The sequence below is a fragment of the Megascapheus bottae genome, chromosome 14 (assembly GCF_031878675.1).
Source record: "Megascapheus bottae isolate mThoBot1 chromosome 14, mThoBot2.hap1, whole genome shotgun sequence".
NCBI lineage: Eukaryota > Metazoa > Chordata > Mammalia > Rodentia > Geomyidae > Megascapheus > Megascapheus bottae.
This window is the reverse complement of record NC_143522.1, coordinates 41,629,918-41,651,627: the sequence shown is the minus strand read 5'-3', so window position 1 is coordinate 41,651,627 and position 21,710 is coordinate 41,629,918. Positions and strand designations below refer to the sequence as shown.

Below are 21,710 nucleotides of genomic sequence, written 5' to 3'. Positions count from 1 at the left end.
ACCCCTCCGGCCCGCCCCCAGGGCCGTTGATTGGTGCTTTCCAAAAGCACTCAGGGACGCCTCGCCGTCGGAGGCCTCCTCCTATTGGCTGGTAGTCCTGCCACTCAAGCTCAGTTCCTACTTCCTCTCTGTCCGCCCTTTTCCTCAGAGCGGCGAGAGGAGCGTGTCGTGCTCCTCGGAGCTCCGGTAAGTCTGGGGCTGATGGCGGCCTTATCGGCTTCTCTGGGGGATGTCACCGTTCAGAATCTCGGGAAGGCGAAGCCCGTGTGGGGAGACGAAGGCTAGGCCTAGCGTCCCGGCTTGGTTGGGCTCAGGAGCTGACTCAGCCTTCCGCACCGGCGCGGGAGCATGGCGGCGATGGGGCCGCGGTACACGTCAGCCTTTCGGGCTGCGGAGGGGAAGCGCGGAGCCGCAGCCGCGTGTTCCTGGGTGAAAAAAACGAAACTGGGCGTGTCGGAGCCCGAGTCGCAGTCTGGTACGGCTGCGGTCGTACCCACGAGCTAGAAAAATGGAGGAGGCGGACGGCGGCGGGTGTCGGAGGGGGCCGCGGGCCCTGCGCAGCCATGGCGGTCGGCGTTGCGCAGGGCGGAGGACTCCCGCCCTGGCACTGGCGCTCCTCGAGGCCGCCTCGCCCTCCGCCGACATTTAATAAGTGTTCCTGTTGATTGACGCAGTGCTGGAGATCCAGCCATGAGGACTAGCATTCTGCCGCCGTGCCATATAATCCCAGACTCCGCCAGTGTTTTAAGCGTTCCGAAAAGGTGTTTTATTCATGTTGCGGGGGAGGGAGGAATTTTACTTGAATTTATATTGTTGACCCTCGGTTTAAAAAAAATACGTATTTTGACATTGTCATGCTTCAAGGTGTTAAGTGTTTGTTACCTTATTGTCCTCATTGTGCAGACGGCTCTGCTGCAAAGATGGTCAACGTACCTAAAACCAGAAGGACTTTTTGTAAGAAGTGTGGCAAGCATCAGCCTCACAAGGTGACCCAGTACAAGAAGGGCAAGGATTCCCTGTACGCCCAGGGGAAGAGGCGCTATGATCGGAAGCAGAGCGGCTACGGAGGGCAGACCAAGCCAATATTCCGGAAGAAGGCCAAAACCACCAAGAAGATCGTGCTGAGACTTGAGTGTGTTGAGCCAAACTGCAGATCCAAGAGGATGCTGGCCATCAAGAGATGCAAGCATTTTGAGCTGGGAGGAGACAAGAAGCGAAAGGGCCAAGTGATCCAGTTCTAAGTTTTCCTTGTTTTTGGTTTTGTTTTGTTTTTTTTGGTCTTAATTTTGAAAGGGGAAGATCTTCAAGCGATAGAATTACCTGATGGGAAACGAATAAATGACAGAAAATGCCCAAACTTTCTAAGCGTTTTTTTTTTTTTAAAGAAATAGAATTGCATGTTATGTTTCTCATTTTATGAATTGTTGGGTTATTTGGAAGATTAAATGTTAAAATTATTTATTTTGCTCCTTTTACCTTTAAATCATCAGAAGCATATATAAATATAAGGTATCTTTTTCAATATGGGTCTTAAAGATATTATAAATCCTTTGGGGTGTGAACTAAAAGTTTGACTTCTGAAATTCAGTTTGCATTCATTCAGTACCCAAAAGTTTGTTTTTGGGGGGGTGCAGTTCAGGGGTTTGAACTTGGGGCCTGAGCACTGTCCCTGAGCTGCTTATGCTCAAGGCTATTAGCACTCTACCATTTGAGCCACAGTGCCACTTCTGTCCTTTCCTGTTTTTTGCAGTACTAAAGAACTGAACCCAGGGCTTGATGTATGCTAGGCATGCATTATTCCGCATTCCCAGCCATAAACGTAGCCGTTTCTGAGCCAGGAGCATAGCCTAGTGGTAGAGTGCTTGCCTAGTATGCACAAAGCCCTGGGTTCTATTCCCCAGAACTGCACACACAGAAAAAGCCAGAAGTGGCAGAGTGCTAGCCTTGAGCTAAAAGTGTCCAAGGACAGTGCTCAGGTCCTGAGTTCAAGCCCCTGGGCGGGGTGGCTTAAGCTTGTAATCCTAGCCATTCGGGAGGCTGAGATTGGAGTATCGTGGTTCAAAACCATCCGGGGCACTAAAATCTTTTGAGACTTACCTCTAGTCAACCACTAGATAACCTGAATTAACACTACAGCTGGAGGAGTAGAACAGTACCCTTGAGCTGAAGAATCGGGGACAATGCCTAGGCCTAGAGTTCAAGCCCCATGACTGACAAAAATAAAAAAATTAAGTTGGCAATTTTGCCTTGCACCCACGGTTCACAACTGTAATCCTAGCTACTCAGGAGGCTGAGATTTGAAGATCACAATTCAAGGCCAGCCCAGAATTCTAAGCTGGAAGCGGAACTATGGCAAAGGTGGTAGTGTGCCAGCCTTTAGCAAAAAGCCCATGGGCAACACCCAGGCCTTGAGCTCAAGTACCAGTACCAACATAAAAAGTTGGTATTTTCTGCACATAAAGAAGTGTACCTCACACTTTACAACCAGGTTACACTAAAATGATACAAGGAAAAAATTGTTCAGGGGCCTGGAGTTTGGCCTAGTGGTTAAAGTGCTTGCCTAGCATGCATGAAGACCCGGGTTCGATTCCTTGGTACCACATACATACAAAAAAGCCGGAAGTGGTGCTGAGGCTTAAGTCGTAGAGGTCTAGCCTTGAGAAAAATCCAAGGACAGTGCTCAGGCCCTGAGCTTAAGCCCAGGACTGGCAAAAAAAAAAAAAAAATTGTCAGACCTTATCCATGATCATCAACCTCCCCCACCTTTTTTTTAATGGGTCATGGGGCTTGAACTCCACCTAGGCGCTGTTCCTGAGCTCTTAAGCTACTGCCCTACCCGTGGGCCAAGCCCCACTTCCCATTTTCTATAAGTTAATTGGAGATGAGTTTCAGGTCCTTTTGTGCCAGGCTGGCTTTGAACCGTGATCCTCAGATCTCAGCCTCCTGAGTAGTTTTACAGGCATGAGCCACTCTGCCTGGCCCCCTTTGCTTTTTGCCAGTCCTGGATCTTGAACTCGGCCTAGGCACTGTCCCTGAGCTTCTTTTGCTCAAGGCTAGTACTCTACCACTTTTACAGTGCCACTTCAGGCCTTTTCTGTTTGTGGTACTGAGGACCTGAACCTAGGGCTTCATGCATGCCAGGTAAGCTAAGCCACATGTTCAGTCACCTCCTCTTTCAGCTGGGGCTACTTTCTAGACTTGCAGTAGATAGCTAAAACCTTGAATAGTACTTAACTAATTTTTTTCATATATGTACATACAATAAAGTTCAATTTATAAATTAGGCAGAGCAAGATTAAGACTAGCCACAGCCAGTGGCTCTGGAAGTGACCTGAGGATCCACTGTTTTAAAGCCAGCTCCTACAGGAAACTTCTCCAGTTAACAAGTAAAGCTGGAAGTGGAGCTGTGTGGCTCAAGTGGTACTGGCATGCCCTCAGCAAAAAACCTTGGGGTCAGTACACACACATGAAAAAATTACAATAAAGTTGCCAATATTACCACTTGGTACTTTATGGTTATTAAAATAAGGTTTAGGGGCCGGGAGTTTGGCCTAGTGGTTAAAGTGCTTGCCTAGCATGCACGAAGACCCGGGTTCGATTCCTTGGTACCACATACATAGACAAAAGCCGGAAATGGTGCTGAGGCTCAAGTGGTAGAGTGCTAGCCTTGAGAAAGTCCAAGGACAGGGCTCAGGCCCTGAGCTCAAGCCCAGGCAAAAAAAATAAAAAATAAAATAAGGTTTACTGGAACAAGCACTCCTGTACTGAGACAGTTCATTCTTTTAACATGACTACTGAGCAATAAGTACAGCAGATGGTTCATGTCCAAGGCAGAATGGTAATTTAAAACAAGAGTTGCTCTTTTGTGCTGTTTTCTTTTTTGCCAGTCCTGAGGCTTGAACTCAGGGGATGGGCACTGTCCTTGAACACTTTTTGTTCAAGGCTAGTGCTCTGCCACTTAAGCCACTGCACCACATCTAGCTTTTTTTTTTTTTTTTTTGTGGGTCATAGGGCTTGAACTCTGGCCTTAGCGCTGTCCCTGAGCTCTTCACCTCAAGGCTACCCTTTGAGCCAAGTTCCACTTCTCACTCTAGCTTTTTCTGTGTATGTGGTATGGAGGAATCGAACCCAGGGCTCTATGTATGCTAGGCAAGCACTCTTAACACCAGGCTACGCTCCCAGCCCATGCTGTTTTCTATTTAACATCTTCACACTGTAGTTGATCTTATTAACAGACCATAAACAGCATGTTAGTGTCTATACCACTAAACTATGTCCCTAGCCCCGAGTAAAGCTTTAGTGTTATAACATTTAAAACATTCTTTAGTCCAGGATTTGGCCTAGCATGCATGAAGACCTGGGTTCGATTCCTCAGTACCACAGACAAAGAAAAAAGCCAGAAATGGTACTGTGGCTCAAGTGGTAGAGCTCTTGCCTTGAGAAAGCCCAAGGACAGTGTCCAAGCCCTGAGCTCAAGTACCAGAATTGGCCAAATAATAAAAAAAATTTATTTGGGAATACCTGAAGTTTCAGAAAAATGAATCCCAAATATGAAACATTTTATAAGGATGGTTAATTTGCCCCTAATCCCAAAATGGTAGTAATAGATAACTACTATAGTGGGTTTTCTCCACTAGCTTTATTTTCCTTTATTTACAAAAATAAATTTTGAGGTTACTGCAGTGGTTTTGTAGAGAGGGTAATCTGAAGTAGGGCAATGGGAACAGAACAGCATAGTACTGAAAACTTTTCCAGGATTATTTCAAGTTCATTTCTTAGCTCCACATCATCATGCTGATATATTTCCTTTTTCTTTTTTGTTGTAGCATTAAACATTTAGTGACAAAATGTTAAGTATTAAGTTCCTATTCCCTCTAAAACATTATAAAAATTAAAAAGCTGAGGTCTGTTACAAAGTAATTCGTGCAAGAGAAACAATAGTATGCTTAACATCTTAGATGGAAGAACCAGTTTTATTTTTCCTTCAGTTTTTGGAATATTTATTCAAAAGGAACTATTCCTCAGACATACTTGGAAGACACTCTTCCATTTGAGTCATGTGTCCAGCCCTGTTTTTTGCTGCCATTTTGGAGTTGAAGATAAGAGTCTCTCAGACTTCAGTCCCTGGTGGCTTTCAAGCATGATGTCAGCCTCCTGAGCAGCTAGGATTTACAAGTATAAACCACTAGGACCTGGTTCAAAATGAGGTATGCTGGGATTCCACCCAAGACTAAGCCCAAAATTTGTTCCATATATGATTCATAACCTGAAGGTAATCTCGGTTTTTTCATTATGTCAAAAAGATTATTATATTTTGATTGAACTTTTTGTAGGAGGCAAAGTTGTAGAATTTAACACTTGTAGCATGTCAGTGCTCAAACATTTTGAATTTGAGGGCATTCTGGACTTTAGGACTGTTCAACCTGTATATAGTTTTAATACTAAACAAGTGTTCATTGTGAATGAGAATTAGTCCTGCAGAGATTATTTGTATACCGAAACTCAATTTCCCTGATTGAAATTCGAAGAAGTTGATTATATTCTTAGAACCAGGATGACCTGGGGTCAGGTGGTGGTGGCTCATGTCTGTAATCCTAGCTACTGAAGAGGCTGAAATCTGAGGATGATGGTTCAAAGCCAGCCTGGGGCAGGGCGCGGTGGCTCACGCCTGTAATCCTAGCTACTCAAAGAGGCTGAGATCTGAGAATCACAGTTCAAAAACCAGCCTGGGCATTAAAGAACGTGTGACTCTTATCTCCAATTAACCACCAGAAAACTGGAAGTAGTGCTGTGGCTCAAGGGGTAGGGCATTAAGTCTTGTGCTGATGAGCTCAGGGTCAGCTAGACCCAGAGCTCAAGTTCCACAAGCACCACCACCAACAATGATAACAACAAAAAGCCATCCTAGGAAGTAAGTCTGAGACTCTTATCTCCAATGAACCAACAAAAAGCTAGAATTAAGAGTAGTGGCTCAAGAGGCAGATTTCCAGTACTGAAAGGGCCAAGTGAGGACACCAGGGCCTGAGTTCAAGTACCAGTACTGGCACAGAGCAAAAGAACAACAAAAAGGATATAGTTCAGTGAGAGGATGCTCTCCTAATACATTACAATGCCTTGTGTTAAATCTTCAGTACTGAAAAATAAATACATAAAGAAATACATAAATAAATCCCTTGAGCTGGGAGTTTGGCCTAGTGGTAGAATGCTTGTCTAACATACACAAAGAGCTGGGTGCGATTCTCTAGTACCACATACATAGAAAAAGCCAGAAGTGGTGCTGTGGTTCAAGTGGTAGAGCACTAGCCTTGAGAAAGCCCCAAGGACAGTGCTTGGGCCTTGTGTTCAAGCCCCAGGACTGGCAAAAAAACAAAACAACAACAAAAAAACCCCTTGGCAATAATATTGCAATAAATGTATTAAAAGAAAAGTTAACTCCATATAAAATGAAATTCTCATTTTCTGTTACTACTCCTTTGACACAGAAGTTTGCTATATACCCAATCTGGTTAAGAACTTGAGGTATAATCAGCTGGGAATATACACATGCACTATGATGCCCTCCTATAAGTTCAGTTTTTTTGTTTTTTTTTTTCTGGTGGGTCTTGGGCTTGAACTTTGACCTGGGTACTGTCCCTGAGCTCTTCAGCTCAAGGCTACCACCCTACCCCATGAGCCACAGACTATTTCCGAGTTTCTAGTAATTAATTGGAGATAAGAATCTCATGGTCTTTAGAGCCTAGGCTGGCTTTGAACCACAGTCTTCAGATCTCAGTCTCCTGAATAGCTAGGATTACAGGCATGAGCCACCATGCCCAGCTTAAATTCAGTTTTAAGGATTACAGATTTAGTCAAGCTGTAAAAGTAGATTCGTTTTCATTTTAACACTGTCAGCTCACAAACCATACCTAAATCCCAAACTGACCTGTTATTACATGAAATATTTTTGAGGTACTACATATTACTTTAACATATCAGAGGAATTTACATAACATGATAGAGAACAGAAGTATGAGATAATAGGTGCTTCCGTTCCACCCATGTTGTCTATTAAGACCACAGTGTGAGCAAAGGAGTGTAGATTCATGGCAGTAGTTCCTTGGATGAAAGAGTTTAGACAAAATCTTCCACAAACACAGGTTTTCGCAGTATCCAAATCTTGGCAAAGATGGAAAGGAATGATGTGAGGGCCATATGGAATCCTATTGGAGAAAAAAAAGTCATATTATTACTAAATTCAGATCTTCATACATCAGGACAGGAATTACTAGGACCTGGAATTATAATCACAGAAGAATAAATTGCAATGTAAGAAGTTAAAAAAAATAGCCTGGTAACAAAACAGCCTATGATATACCTAAAGGGCTTCTACCAACCACAACCAAGTAGAGTCAATTTATTGGTTCACCATTTAAGTTTATAATACAAGAAGTGGTGCCATGGCTGAAAATAGTAGAGTACTAGCCTTAAGCAAAAAAAAGAAAAACAAAGTTTTGCCTGCTGTGGGGAAGGATGCTGGTGTTGAGGACAGTTGCTACCATGGCTTCCAGTTCATTGGCCAAGCCTCAGATGCTGGGTCTTCGGGCAAAGTGTTGCAGGTTCATATTGTTAGAGCATTCATTGCTTCTGTGGGAAGTCTCAGCACTTTATAAATTTGGTGTGGATGAGCCAAGAAAGAAGGCATATGCAGATTTCTATAGAAATTATGATTTCATAAAGGATTCTGAAGGGATGAGGAAGGCTGGCATCTTTCAGAGTGCAAAATGAATTTGGAATGTAAAGCATTTCTTTGGATTGACCTGTGTTTCTGAACTGTGAAATATAAATATGTGAGCAAATGAATAGTTTCTCTTGATAAACAAATACTGTGTTGAAAAAGAAGGAGGCCATCTTCAGAAATTCTGGCTGGTTGATACAGTATAGGGACCTACATTTCTCTTATGTACATTATTTAACAGCAATTTTTTGTTGGTTATGTGGCTTGAACTTGGGGCCTTGGCACTGTCCCTGAGCTCTTTTGCTCAAGGCTAGAACCCTACCACCTGCACTACATTTATTCAGCTAAAAAATGCACAATATGAGCCAGGAGCAGTGGCTCATGCTTGTAATCCTAGCTACTCAGGAGACTGAGATCTAAGGATCAAGGTTCAAAGCCAGGCACAAAAGGATCTGAGACTCTTATCTCTAATTAACCTCTAGAAAACAGGAAGTGGGTTTGAGGAAGGGGTATGGTGGTAGCCTTGAGCTGAAGAGCTCAGGGACATCGCCCAGGCTGAGTCTAATCCACATCACCCACTCACTAAATAAATAAATGCTTAATATGAGCCATGTACAGAGGCTATCACATTTTTAGACTCTAAGGATTCAATGGAAAATAAAACAAACTCCATGTCCTCATTAATCACATTGCTGTAAGAAAAACAGCCAGCAAACAAATGTTAAAAAAAAAAAAAATCATACAGGGCTGGGAGTTTAGCCTAGTGTTAGACTGCTTGCCAGCATGCACGAAGACCTAGGTTTGATTCCTTGGTACCACATACATAGCAAAAAGCCAGAAATGGTGCGGTGGCTCAAGTGGTAGAGCTTTAGCCTTGAAAAAGCCCAAGGACAGTGCCCAGGCCCTGAGTTCAAGGCCCAGGGCTAGCAAAAAAAAAAAAAACAAAAAACATATAGGGGCCAGGAGTTTGGCCTAGTGATAGAGTGCTTGCCTAGCATGCACAAAGACCGGAGTTTGATTCCTTGATACCACATACATAGAAAAAGCCGGAAGTGGTGCTGTGGCTCAAGTGGTAGAGCTTGAGGAAAGCCCAAGGACAGTGCTCAGGCCCTGAGTTCAAGCCCCAGAACTGGAAATAAACATTACACACACACACACACACACACACACACACACACACACACACACGTTGTAATTACTGTGACACTACCAAAATGTAATGTAATAATTGTGTGTGTGTGTGTGTGGTGCTGGGGTTTCAACTAAAAGCCTTGGGACTGGCTATGAAAGTGGTCTACTTTAGCTCCTGCTCCAACCCCTTCTGGGTTGCTACTTTCAATAGGATCTAGATTTATGCCCTGATGGACCTGGTGTTTCCCTGCTAGGATCAGGTAGGCATGCTATTGTGCCCAGTCACTGGTCAAGATGGAAATCTGATTCCTCCTGACAAGCCTTGAACTACAATCCTCCAGTCTCCATCTCCAAAGTACCTAGGATTACAGGTTTGAGACAATGAATCGGGCATGAAATAAATCTTTTGATAGGTGGAACAAATAAGAACTCTCTGGAATGATGTTTGGGCAGGAAATCTAATGAAGTGAGTTATGAGATTTTCTAGGAGGAAAATCATTCCAAGCAGAGATAAGGAATATGAAGATTGCCACTACTATAGCAAGGATGTGCACAGAAATTCTATTGTGACTATTACTGTACAATTCAGAAGACTAGTACCACATTTTATGACTATGAAAGTCTTACCTATTATTTAGTACAGTCCGAGTGGAAAGTTCCAGTAAAGTTAATGGTACTTGCAGCTTTATAGTTGGAAGGACTGCTGGTGGTTCAAAAGTGTTGCCAAAAAGATCCAGATATTCAAGGGATAACATTTTAAATTCACTAGGCAAAAATAGAAGCCTATTTCGAGCTGCTGATAAAAAATGAAGGTTTGTTAGCTGTCCTATCTTGAAAGGAAACCGAATCAATTGATTGTCATCAAGTTTTAAATCTGTAAGTTCTCGAAGCTGGCAAAACTGTATTGGAAGTGCTTTGATTTTGTTTTTGCTGAGATCCAAACGCCGAAGTGACTTTTGGAGTGTAGACTGACACAAGGCCACACTAAATGATTCCAAGTGATTGTGGCTTAGGTTAAGCTCTTGAAGGTGGATGAGCTCTCCAACTGTAGCTGGAAGCTTTTTAATATGATTATGACTCAAGTCTAAATTCCGGAGGTTTTTCAAGCAAAGCATTCGCATATCAACTCGAAGAAGCCCACAATTAGAAGTCTGAAGTTGTTCGAGAAAATGTGGAAAACTCTTGGTTAGAGGATAGTCTTTTTTTGATGTGATAAGCATTTTGGTTTTAAATTTCTCAAATTCTGAAGTCTTCACTGGTTTGGGTGTTGAAAGTTGAGTGTTGATACTGCAGCCTCTATAAGCCAGTCTCATAGCTGAAAGGAAACCCTTTAGATTGCTGGCATTGGCCTGAACAAATAAAAGTTAGGCAAATAAATATTCCATATGAGATAATGCACATATGGCTAATTCTTCACATAAAAATCCTATAATAATAGAGCTTCTGTTTAGCAAGTGCTAGGACTTTGGAGTTCAAACACCACTACTGCTAAAAAAAAAAAAAAAAAAGGAAAAGAAATCTGCCCAGTGTTTTAGCACATGTCTAAATCCTACTATTAAAGAAATTGAGGTGATATTATCATGAATTTTAGGCCAGCTCTCTCAATAAAATAAAATAAAATGAAGCAACAAAGTAGCAGAAATAGGAAAGATGAGGAAGAGATTGGTCCCAGCTAGAGAGAAAAAGAAACTGTCAGAACTGGCAAAGTAAAATGTCATCTGAATTAAATCTTCAAAAAAAAAATAATATTTGTAAGATATCTAAGAAGATTCTTTATATTTACATTTGTAAGTAAAGGATGAGTGAATTTCAGGAAATTTAAGACTAAGTATAAAATATTTTTTGAGTACTATTACTATTAGTAAAATAAGCTGGACAGTAGTGGCTCATGGTGATAATCTTTGTTACTCAGGAAGATAAGATCTGAGGATCAGGGTTTCAAGACAGGCCAGGCATAAAACGTCTGTGAAATTCTTTATCTTCACTAAATTATCAAAAAAGCCAGAAATGCAGCTGCAGTTCAAGGGTTGGAGGGCTAGTCTTGGACAGAAGAAGCTAAGTTTCTTTGTGCATATACAATCAGGAGTGGGAAAAGTCTGAATATCTGGGTCAGGAAGGTAAAATAGGCCTGGGAATGTGGCTTTGTGGTAGAATGTTTGCCTTGCATGCATGAAGCCGAGTTCTATTCCTCAGTACCACATAAACAGAAAAAGCCAGAAGTTGTGCTGTGGCTCAAGTTGTAGAGTGCTAACCTTGAGCAAACGAAGCTCAGGGACAGTGCTCAGGCCCCGAGTTCAAGTACCAGAGCTGTCAAAAAAAAAAAAAAAATTGAGACAGTAAGAAGAGGAAGAGACTTTCTAGAAATTTGTCTATTTCATTTTTAAACTGGTAAGGCTTCAAATTCTTTTTAGATAGGAAGGAAGAGTTAATGGAAGGATAGATTAATCACAAGACAGGACACAATGATTTTCTACTATCCAGAGAACAATGTGAAATTCAGAGCTGGGAAGGTATACAACGCATGCTTGGCATACTGACAGTCAAGGCCCAGAAGAGGGAAAAAAAGTAAAGTTGAGAAAGATACTGTTCATACTATCTTCATAGATTATTTCCCACTCCACCCCCCCCCCCAGAAGTACTAGGGTTTGAACGCAGTGCACCTAGCTTGCTAGGCAAGTAGGCGTTCTATTACTTGAGCCATGCCTCTAGCCCAACTCTCCAAGTTTGTGTACCAGAGTTTGAATTGACAGCCTTGAATTTGCTAGGCAGCTCCTACTCTGTTAAAAGAGGGAAGAAGAAAGAAAGAGCAACAGAAAGTATAATTGTTTAATGGTTTATGCATTTTAAAAACAATTATAAATAAAATACAAAAGATTAATATCACTGCATTTTGTCTTTTATACCAAATCTGTAATATACGCTTTAGCTAATAAGATATACATGTGTGCCATTTGCCAGTTTGCCATATACAGTTCAGGTTAGCATTAAAGCTTCCTCTTGGAAGCCATTTTGGGCACAGAAGCAAACCTAGGTTTACTCTCATCCAGTGCACCTCTCTAAGGTTCTACTCTTTTAGAGGCAAAAAAAAAAAAAAAAAAAAAAAAAAGCTGCTCCTGGGCCAAGGCACTGAAGCACACCTGTAAGAGTCCATCTCTGTTTAGCTACATGGGACATCAAGAAGCTTGAACAATATTCTTTTTTCAAGAAAACACAGCAGGGACCAGGAAGTTGGCCTAGTAGTAGAGTGCTTGCCTAGCATGCATGAAGACCCGGGTTCAATTCCTCAGTACCACATACATAGAAAACCCGGAAGTAATGCTGTGGCTCAACTGGAAAAGCACTAGCCTTGAGGAAAAGGCTCAAGGACAGTGCTCAGATCCTGAGTTCAAGATCTAGGACTGGCAAACAAACAAACAATCCAAAAACACAGCAGGCAACCTAATCATTACTATCTGTACGACCTTACCTTACTCAGACAGATATCCACAGGTGGCTCCTTTAACCTTACAGTGGCTTTCCCCTCATCCACAAATTTGGTGAAGAATTGCTCAATGTTCTTCTTTAGCTGCTTAAAACAAGGAAAAAAGGAAAAAGGGGATATATACACATACATACATATACACATACATACATACATATACACATACATACATACATACACACATACATACATACATATACACACATACACACACACATACACACACACACATACATATATATTATTGTTACAACTACAGTGTGCCAGTCACTTTTCCATGCTTTGGTTTGGCCTTTGGTGGTCATAAAGATGAAGTGTTTTAATTTCTTTTTATTTTTAACTTTTTTTTTTGGCCAGTCCTGGGCTTCAGCTCAGGGCCTGAGCACTGTCCTTGGGTTTTCTCAAGGCTAGAGCTCTACCACTTGAGTCACAGCAAAACTTGTGGCTTTTTTTTCTATGTATGTGGTACCAAGAAGTTGAACCTCGGTCTTTGTGCATACTAGGCAAGCACTCTACTACTAGGCCAAACTCATGGCTAAAGTTTTTTTGAGAAAGGTTTTTTGTGTTGGTTTTTTTGTTGTTGTTTTGTTTTTGTTTTAATGTAACCCAAGCTGGCCTTGAACTTTTTTTTCTCTCCTGTGTGGTACTGGGATTTGACTGAGGCCTTGTGCTTTCATTCGGCTTTTGCACATAAGGGCTGTGTGCTATCACTTGAGCCATACCTCTACTTCCAGCTTTTTGCTGGTAAATTGAAAGTAAAAGTTTCACAAAAGTCCGGGCTGGCTTTCAACTGTGATCCTTGGATCACAACTGAGATCCTCAGCTTCCTGAGTAACTTAAGGCCCAGCTCATCTTGAATTTTTTTTCCATATATTTTTATTATAATTAATAGAAGGGTTACATTATATTCACCAGATAAAAGATGCATTACTTCACATACATTGATACCCTCTCTCATGTCTTAGTCCCCATTTCCCTCCCCCTCATCCTGAATTTTTTTTATCTTATTGCTTCTACTTCCCCAGTGCTGGGATTAAAGTGGTATACCACTATACCCAAACCTGAATACTTTTTATTTTAAAAGTTTGGTTTGGTTAACTTAAAAAAAAAGTTTAGATATAATTCTGTTAGCATATGGTAGACATTACTGCTTAATCTATCTAGACTCTTTCTTGGGAGCAGAATCCTCTGTTGGTTTTTTTTTTTTTTTTTGCCAGTCCTGGGCTTGAGCTCAGGGACTAAGCTCTGTCCTTGGACTTTCTCAAGGGCAGAGCTCTACCACTTGAGCCTCAGCACCACTTCTGGCTTTTTGCTATGTATGTGGTACCAAGGAATTAAACCTGGGTCTTCGTGCATGCTAGGCAAGCACTCTACCACTAGGCCAAACTCCCGGCCCGAATCCTCTGTTTTTGACTAACCATTTATAGTAATAACAGCGAGTAGCAGTTACTTGTTTTTATAACCTCAAATCATTACTCTAGGGCAGGCATAAGAACCAAAATCTTGTTGTGCTTGCTACTGTTAACCTCAGAGCTAGAACAGTGCCTGATATAAAATTTTGGAGTGATTACTTCTGCTTTTTACTGATTAAGCCACTGTGTACCAGGTACCTGGGACACAATGATGAATATGATTGGCATGGTAATTATACTTACAAAATTGAAAATCTGGGCCAGGAATGTGCCTAGTGGTAGAGTGCTTGCCTAGCTTGCATGAAGACCTACTAGGTTCCATTCTTTGATACCATATAACTAGAAAAAGCTAGAAGTAGTGCTGTGCCTCAAGTGGTAGAGCCCTAGCCTTGAGAAAGCCCAAGGACAATGCTCAGGCCCTGAGGTCAAGCCCTGGGACTGGGAAAGAAAGAAAGAACGAACGAACGAACGAAAGAAAATCTGAGACACCTCTTAAAGCAACTGTTATAGGCATGACAAAAATTAAAACAAGTGCAGGCAAGACAAAGGATCAAGGTGATGTTAAGTGAGCATAGGAAGGGCCCAGAAACTATGAGGAGCTACAATAGTTGAGGATGGCTGTGAAGTTCAGAGAAGAGGCAGCTGAACATAAAAGGTAAACAGAGTAGATCATGGGAGAAGTAGCCTATATTAAGAATTCTAGATTTTGAAGCCAAACATCAGTAGTTCATGTGTGGACACATCTACACACATAATAAACACACACATAGAACATGAGTCTAAATATGGGACTGCTTAGGGAGAGGGGGGTGGGGGCAAAAGAATAATGGAGGGTGAATAATTTTGAAATGAATTACAAATTGTGTGTGAGGATTGCATAAAGAATCCCCATGAGGGGCCGTGAGTGTAGCCTAGTGGTTGAGTGCTCATCTAACATGTACAAAGCCCTGAGTTCAATTCCTTGGTAACACATACTCAGAAAAAGCCACAAGTGGTAGAGCACTAGCCTTGAGCAGCAAGCATCCAAGGATGGTGTTCAGGCCCAGAGTTCAAGCCCCAATATTGGCAAAAAAAAGAATCCCCATGAAAGCTGCTGATCAATTGGGCATGTGTAGTAGTTTTGTGAAGGAAGCAGCGAGTGGTGAATGAGACTTCCAGGAATTGGAGAAAGTCCCTAGATTTGGTACCACAGTACTTAGGACACAGGAGGTGCTCAGTAAACACTGGTTGAATGACAGTGGTATGATGCTTGGGCCTTGAGAGTAGGTTTTGGAGCTAAGTGTGGAAAGTACCTTGGAGCTATGCTTCCAGTCCCTGGTGTAATTGCTGAATTTAGGGCCTGAGCACTGTTGATGGGATTTCCTCAAGACTAGAGCTCTACCACTTGTGCCACAGCACCCCTTCCCGATTTTCTATGTATGTTATACCAAGGAAATGAACCCAGGTCTTGGTGCATGCTAGGCAAGCACTCTACTACTAGGCCAAACTCCTGGCCTCTGCTCAAGTTCTTTCTATTCAAAAAGTTATATGAATGGGATACACAAACAAGGAAATGTAAACTTCAATTACTTAATATCAATCATTAGCTTGTTCTAAATGAAAGCAGCAATTTCTTCCCTCAATTAGATATTCAGTGTGTAACATAACATGTAAGATAAACAATTACAAAAACTGTATAAAAGGTAGTCAAGTCCTGAGCTTGGGTAGCGTATGTCTACCATCATAGCTATTCAGGAGGCTGAGATCTGAGGATCCAAGTCAGCTCGGACAGACAAAATCCCTAAGATTTTGATCTCCAATCAACCAGCAAAAAGCTGGAAATGGAGGCATGGCTCAAGTGTTACAGTGCCAGTACTGTGGCTCAAGGCTGTGATTTCAAGCCCCAGTACTAGTGCAAAAAAAGCAAAGCAAAACAAAACCCCAAAACTGCCAAAAGTGAGATACTTCTAGGGATACTGAAATCTGTGCTTGCCTAGGCAAACAAATCTGAAAGACTCATCTCCACTTAACCAGCAAAAAACCAGCAGTGGAACCATGACTTACATGATAGAGTGACAGCCTTGAGAGAAAAGGAGCTTAGTAACCACAGCTTGAGACCTCCAGTTCATGTTCCAGTATTGGCACGTGCAAAGGCACACACAAGAAACACAAGTTAATTCAAGAGTGTGTGAATTGTTTCCTCATCTTTATAGCTGACATAAGGGTACAGCAGTCCCAAAATAACAGTGACTGATACTTTAAAAAAATCAAATATTACAAATTTTGTGTTTTGAAAACTTTATTTCAACTTGTAAATCTAGAGTTTGCCATAGCTTTGCAGATATATATATATATCTGTATCTATGAAATCAGAGCAAATATCGAGGGGGGGCGGGGAAGAGAGAGAGTGAGGATCCAGTAACAAATTAAACTTTGATGCAAACCAAAGCTTGCAGTAGTCTGAACAATTAACGACTTGGGATTCTACGGCGGGAGGTGGGGAATGTGGCTTAGTGGTAGCGTGCTTTGCCTAGCATGGAGGTAGCCCCGGGTTTGATTCCTCAGTACCCCGTAAACAGACAAGGCTGGACGTGGTGCTGTGGCTCAAGTGGAAGGCTGACCGGCACCCAGGACCGTGGTGTGGCGGTCAGCTCAGGGGCTCCCACCGCCGCCCAAGGCGCCCCGAGGGCCGCCCGCGTGCAGGCCCCGGGAGGGAAGGGCTGGGCCCCTGGCACCGCCCGCTCCGCCTACCTTGTAGCGGGTCCCCTGCTTGTCCTTCATGGTGGAGATGAACAGGCAGGCCGGGTGCGGGCTAGCGGGATCGCCGCTGGCGTGGGGCCGCCGCTGATTCCCGCTCGATTGTTGACAAAGACTTACTACGGCCCGGACGCCCTTGCCCCGGCTTCTCAGCCCCAGGGCTGGCAAGTGTCGGCTGACCACCTCCACCTCGCAGTGCAGCTTCATCCTGTGAAATCCCTGGCCGCCGCGGCTACTGGGCTTTGAAACTTCCTCCTTCCCGCCACGCCGAGCAGCCGCTGGGGTCCTCGAGCGGTCAGGCTGCCCGGGGCCCTGCCTGCTCTCTGCGTGCAGGTGTCCAGGGCTTTCTGAGTCGCCTGGGAGACACAGTCCACTCGTTCAGGTTCTCCTTACCATTGACTGTGTTCGCGAGTCTGTGGGGCGTGCATGGCCACCGCTGGAGGACCGATCTTGGGCCCTTCGAAGCGGGCGTTCGGCGAGGACGCCAAGGCGGGGTTGCGGTGGGCGCGGCTGGGCGGGGCAGAGCGCTTGTTTCCCGAGGGCCCCGGCCCACCGGCGAGCGCTCACCGCCTCACCGTCGGGAAGACGGCTCAGGTGTCAGTCCGTGCTTCTGAAGCACGGCGGGTTGTGATGAGGACCTGACGAGGACCAGGTGGCGACATTTTGGAGTCTTTGCAGACGACGTGGATGACGGGAGTGAACTTGGCAATCCCAGTCGGCCCGCTGGGACGAGGTGGCCCGTCTGCCCCGCACCCTGCACTGGGGGGCGTCCGCCAGGCGCCCGGCGCTTCCCTTTCCTCCTTCCTGCGGCTGGTTCTTACACGAACGCCCCGTGTGGACACCGAAGCTGTGGGCGTGTGCCCTGTTGACGCCACCTTCGGAAGGGCGTACTTGACTCAGGAGAACACAGTGACTAAGATAACAACGTGCCACCCCCACCCCCGCGCCCACGGATATCCCAGGGGTCCCGCCCGTACATTTACTCCAGCATCAGAACACTGAGCCTTTAGCAGCAGCGGCTCATGGGTGCAGACAAAATTAAACTGCACTCATTCTCCGGTTTAAAAAGACCATGAACATTTTAGGACTTGTTTTTAGAAGAAAACAAAACGCCAACCTAAAGGGTGACAAGAATATCAAATATACTTAATCCCCTCCCCCCCCTTTTTTTTGGTGGTTTGTGGGGCTTGAATTCAGGGCCTGGGACCTGTCCCTGAGCTCTTGTTCAAGGCTACTGAACCACAGAGCCCCTTCCGGTTTTCTGATGGTCTCACAGACATTCCTGCCTTAGCTGGCTCTGCATCGTGAGCCTCAGATCTCAGACTCCTCAATAGCGAGGATTACGGGTGTGAGCCTCCAGCATATGTAACCTCGTGAGGAGTGAGGATGTTGAGGTGGAAGTAGTTTGTGTGTTTAACATAGAACTGACATTACTGTAATGTTTTAAGAAAGGGCGTCTAGGGAGAGTGATTGGGTGAGGTTCATCCAGATCTGTTAGATAAGTGTATGAAAATGTAACAGGGAACTAACTCCCTCTCTCTCTTATACAACTAATGTATGTTAATAAATGTGTGTGTGTGTGTGTGTGTGTGTACTCCACAACTTTACATGCAGTTGTGAGCTAGGGAAAAAAACTCTTGTAAAAGCCATGGTAATTATAATTAATTAGAGTAGAAATGCATACAAATCAAGAACACAAAAACAAAAACAAAAAATCTTGGGGCCGGGTGGGTGTCGTGGTGGTGGCGGCTCATGAATGTGATCTGTGAAGCTCTTAGGTCCAATTGTTGGGAGCTGGAGTGTGGAGTCAGGCTGGCCCAGGAATCTGCATCACTGAGTAAGATAACCATACAAAGAAATGAAATGTCACGGAAAACAACGTGTACCATAATAAATGACACCATGCCTATGAACTTTGAGCTACTTCAACTGTATTGCGAACTTCCAGGCCTTTTTGCTTCTTGCTTCTTGCTTGACTGATCTGAGACGTGCTTGTTATTTTGTACGAAAGTAACCCCTCGTAGTTTTCTGCTTTTAGGAAAGTATATGACTGGATTTAGAAATAGACGGGCTGCAGTCTTAAGCTCACAGTATTCTTGGGCTGCTGACTGGGGCTATAGTCCTCCTACCCCATCTTTTTTTTGTCTTCTTTTACAAGTCCTCACCCCCTAAATCAGGAATTCCTATTCGCTGCCGGCTGGCTCCAGCATCCAATAAATTACAAAACGGGTTGGAAGTGGAGTTCTCGCTAAAGTGGTAGATAGAGCACAAGCCTAACACAAAACAAAGCAAAACAAAACACCAAAAACTTCAATGCTTTATTTGGCATTACTTAGGTTATTGAAATATAGGGTCAGTAAATAAATGTTAAGTAACCAAAATATATGAAGCTATATAATAGTTCAGTGGTGGTTCTAGAGTAAACCATGTTATGTACTGTCAAATAATTGTTAGACTTTCAAAACTGATGTGGGAGTTCCATATGCATATGTATTTTCACCCAGAGATGGAAATTGAACCCATAGTTTCACAAGCTCTAAGCAAGCATTGTACCCCTGAGCTATTCCCCCTCCAGTATGTTCAATGAAATTATTTTATTAAATCAAATTAAATAAGATACAATTTAGTCAAACTTACTTAAAAATTTAATTAAAAACCATTACCCAAAGGCTTGGCTATTACTCCTTTTGGTATCCAAGTCATAATATCAATCTGGAGAAATCTCCCCAGGAAATATCCATGAAGCATCTGGTAAATGGAAATCTTTGGGATATCCCTTTCTGAGAGCTCAGTCTTGTACTTTAAAACATGCCATATTTCATCAGCATGTCTGAAAGTTCATGGGAAGGGAGGTTCTCTCCAAAATATCACTATACGGTTATTTAAGGTGTATATTCACTTGTTGATTACAAGCTTTCTGAGTCATGAGTGTTATATGCAAGGCCTAGTGCAGGGTTTACATAGAGTAGGTATTTTAATCTAATGCATATTTGTATAAAGAATAATAGTATATGTGTGTATTTGATTTTTATTTATATTATTCATTCACTTAACAAATAATTAAGAGTTCATTTTGTGCTAGATTAGAGCAAGGTTACCTTCAATTTATATTGCTATGTCTAAATAGCTGGCCATTTGGGAAGAGAGGAGCTTCATTTTTCTCTCTGGAGACAGTGAAATAAATTTTAAATGGGCATAAGATTTAAATAAAAATTGAGCTGAGGACTTGGCTCAAGTGGTATAATACTTACCTATCCAGCACCAGGCCTTGACTTCAAATACCAGTAGTAACAACCACAGCACAAAGCTGAAAGTGTAAAAGGATCACATGAAAACACTTTTTTTTTTCTTTTATGGTGCTGGGAATTGCTAAAGAAGATTACAAAGAGTCACTTAACCACCGAATCACATCAAACACAGATCTTTCAAAAGAATTTACATAGAGGGAGGCAGAGAAAGTTGAGGGGAGGTTGGGGAAGAAGCTAGAGGAAGGGAGGAAAGGAAGAGAGGAGAGAGAGAGAGAGAGGGGAGAGGGAGGTTTCCTTTTCCATTCCTTTGAATCTAGAGGCTTCTGGGTTTTTTGGACTTTAGAACTCTAGTTTCTTTAGGTCTTTGGACTCCAGGTTCTAAGACCTTCCCCTTCAATGTGAGGTGCCTTTCGTTTTTCTAATTCTGAAGCTTTTGTGTTGAGTCGCACTATTGGTATCTCAAGCTCTCCAGTTTATAGATGACATAAGAGCTAATCCCCTAATAAATTTATCTGTCTGTCTGCCTGCCTGCCTGCCTCCCTATCCATCCTGTTGGTTCTGTCCCTCTGGAGAATACCAAGTAACACAATATTGATTCCAGGATTGACTCTAGAGAAAATGAATTTTTAAGTACTATATTTTCTTTCTGGAATTGAGTCCCTAATTTAATTATGTGTAAAATGGTATTATTTTTGATAATACAAGAAAACTGCCATAAAAACTAGTATAGGCTTGGGTGTTTGTAATTGTTTTTGAGTCCAAACTAGTATATTCGATTCTTAGAGATTTATCCGACATATTAATCTCAAGTTTGATGAGCCATCAACAACCTGTCACCTAAAATTAAAATCTTTGGATAAAACCTTTTCAGAGTGGTAGAAACTTATTCCCAGAATGCCAATATGGTTGCAGGTATGTATAGTTAGAAAAACCAAATAGTCTTTGAATCTTGAGATAGCTGACTAGTACCTAGGCCTGTTAAAGATTCCATTACCTGCTTTCAGATCACCAGAGATCCCACCAGTAACGCTATCAGTGCTGTGTAGACAAAGCCAAAGGAAGGTCAGTCTCTGTGTTGTTCTTAGTCCAGATAGGAGAGCACACATGGATTTGGCCGTACCTGTTCTCTTAACAGAAGCCTGTGCTTATAGAGAGGATGTGAGCCTGGAGGTTCAGGAGTTAGTGGAAATTCCAAAGCATATTCTGAGGGTTTTTTTTGTTTGTTTGTTTGTTTTTGTAGTTGTTGAGGGTGGTGCTTGGACTCAGGGTCTAGATGCTGTCTCTGAGCTCTTTTTCTGAAAGCTAGTGCTCTACCATCTTAATCCATAGCTCCACTTCCAGATTTCTGGTGGTTAATTGAGTCTCAGGGACTTTTCTGGCCGGACAGGCTTTGAATCACAATCTTCATATCTCAGCCCCCTGAGTAGAGAGGATTACAAGCATGAACAATGATCACCTGGCATATTCTGCTTCTTTAGTAGTTGAATTTCATGTCATTGAGTCAAAATAGGAAGTGGAAAGGACTCTGATAGAATTTTGTTTTTTTTTTTGTCAAGTGCAAAGCACAGAAATGAAGGATATATATATATATATATATATAAATAAAATATATATATGGGGTTTAGATCTCTGATCCAGCCAGGTGCTGGTGGTTCATGTCTGTATGCTTAGCTATTCAGGAGGCTAAGATCTGAGGATCATAGTTCACAGCCAGCCTGGGCAGAAAAGTCCACGAGACTCTTATCTCCAATAAACCACTGAACTCAGAAAAAGCTGGAGGTGGGCTGTGGTTCAAGTGGTACGAGTGTTAGCCTTGAGCACAAAGAAGCTTAGGAACAGTGCCCAGGTTCTGAGTTCAAGCCTCAGGACTGGCAGCAGGAAACAAAACTAAGAAACAAACAAACCCCTCTGATTCTTTGTTTCTTTCATTACATACTGATAACCTAATGATTGCAGAGACATATTTGTTTTTTTAATTTTTATTTATT

General features: G+C 42.7%; 2 protein-coding genes and 1 pseudogene across 2 annotated transcripts; 2 read left to right on the top strand and 1 right to left on the bottom strand.

Annotated features, from left to right (window-relative positions):
- The first annotated feature begins 76 nt into the window (after nucleotides 1-76).
- Rpl36al (ribosomal protein L36a like) lies at nucleotides 77-1,357 on the top strand. The gene is made up of 2 exons (XM_090345041.1): nucleotides 77-186; nucleotides 904-1,357. The coding sequence occupies exon 2, from the start codon at nucleotides 921-923 to the stop codon at nucleotides 1,239-1,241; it is 321 nt and encodes a 106-aa protein (XP_090201167.1). The 5' UTR covers nucleotides 77-186; nucleotides 904-920; the 3' UTR covers nucleotides 1,242-1,357.
- A 4,383-nt stretch (nucleotides 1,358-5,740) lies between these two features.
- Lrr1 (leucine rich repeat protein 1) lies at nucleotides 5,741-16,720 on the bottom strand. Its single transcript, XM_090345452.1, has 4 exons — nucleotides 16,469-16,720; nucleotides 12,312-12,410; nucleotides 9,473-10,194; nucleotides 5,741-7,199 (listed from the first exon to the last, which is right to left on the bottom strand). The coding sequence occupies exons 1-4, from the start codon at nucleotides 16,679-16,681 to the stop codon at nucleotides 6,959-6,961; spliced, it is 1,275 nt and encodes a 424-aa protein (XP_090201578.1). The 5' UTR covers nucleotides 16,682-16,720; the 3' UTR covers nucleotides 5,741-6,958.
- On the top strand, nucleotides 7,537-7,764 carry LOC150055104 (cytochrome c oxidase subunit 6C pseudogene; annotated as a pseudogene).
- Nucleotides 16,721-21,710: the final 4,990 nt, after the last annotated feature.

What these genes read in the sequence shown, in the direction of transcription:
- Rpl36al (XM_090345041.1), top strand. Translation starts at nt 921, where the DNA reads ATGGTCAACGTACCTAAAACCAGAAGGACTTTTTGTAAGAAGTGTGGC.
- Lrr1 (XM_090345452.1), bottom strand. Translation starts at nt 16,681, where the DNA reads ATGAAGCTGCACTGCGAGGTGGAGGTGGTCAGCCGACACTTGCCAGCC. An exon ending in AGCAGGGGACCCGCTACAAG is followed by an intron (nt 12,411 to 16,468) that starts GTAGGCGGAGCG and finishes TGTTTTAAGCAG; the next exon opens with CTAAAGAAGAACATTGAGCA. An exon ending in TGGATATCTGTCTGAGTAAG is followed by an intron (nt 10,195 to 12,311) that starts GTAAGGTCGTAC and finishes TTATTTGTTCAG; the next exon opens with GCCAATGCCAGCAATCTAAA.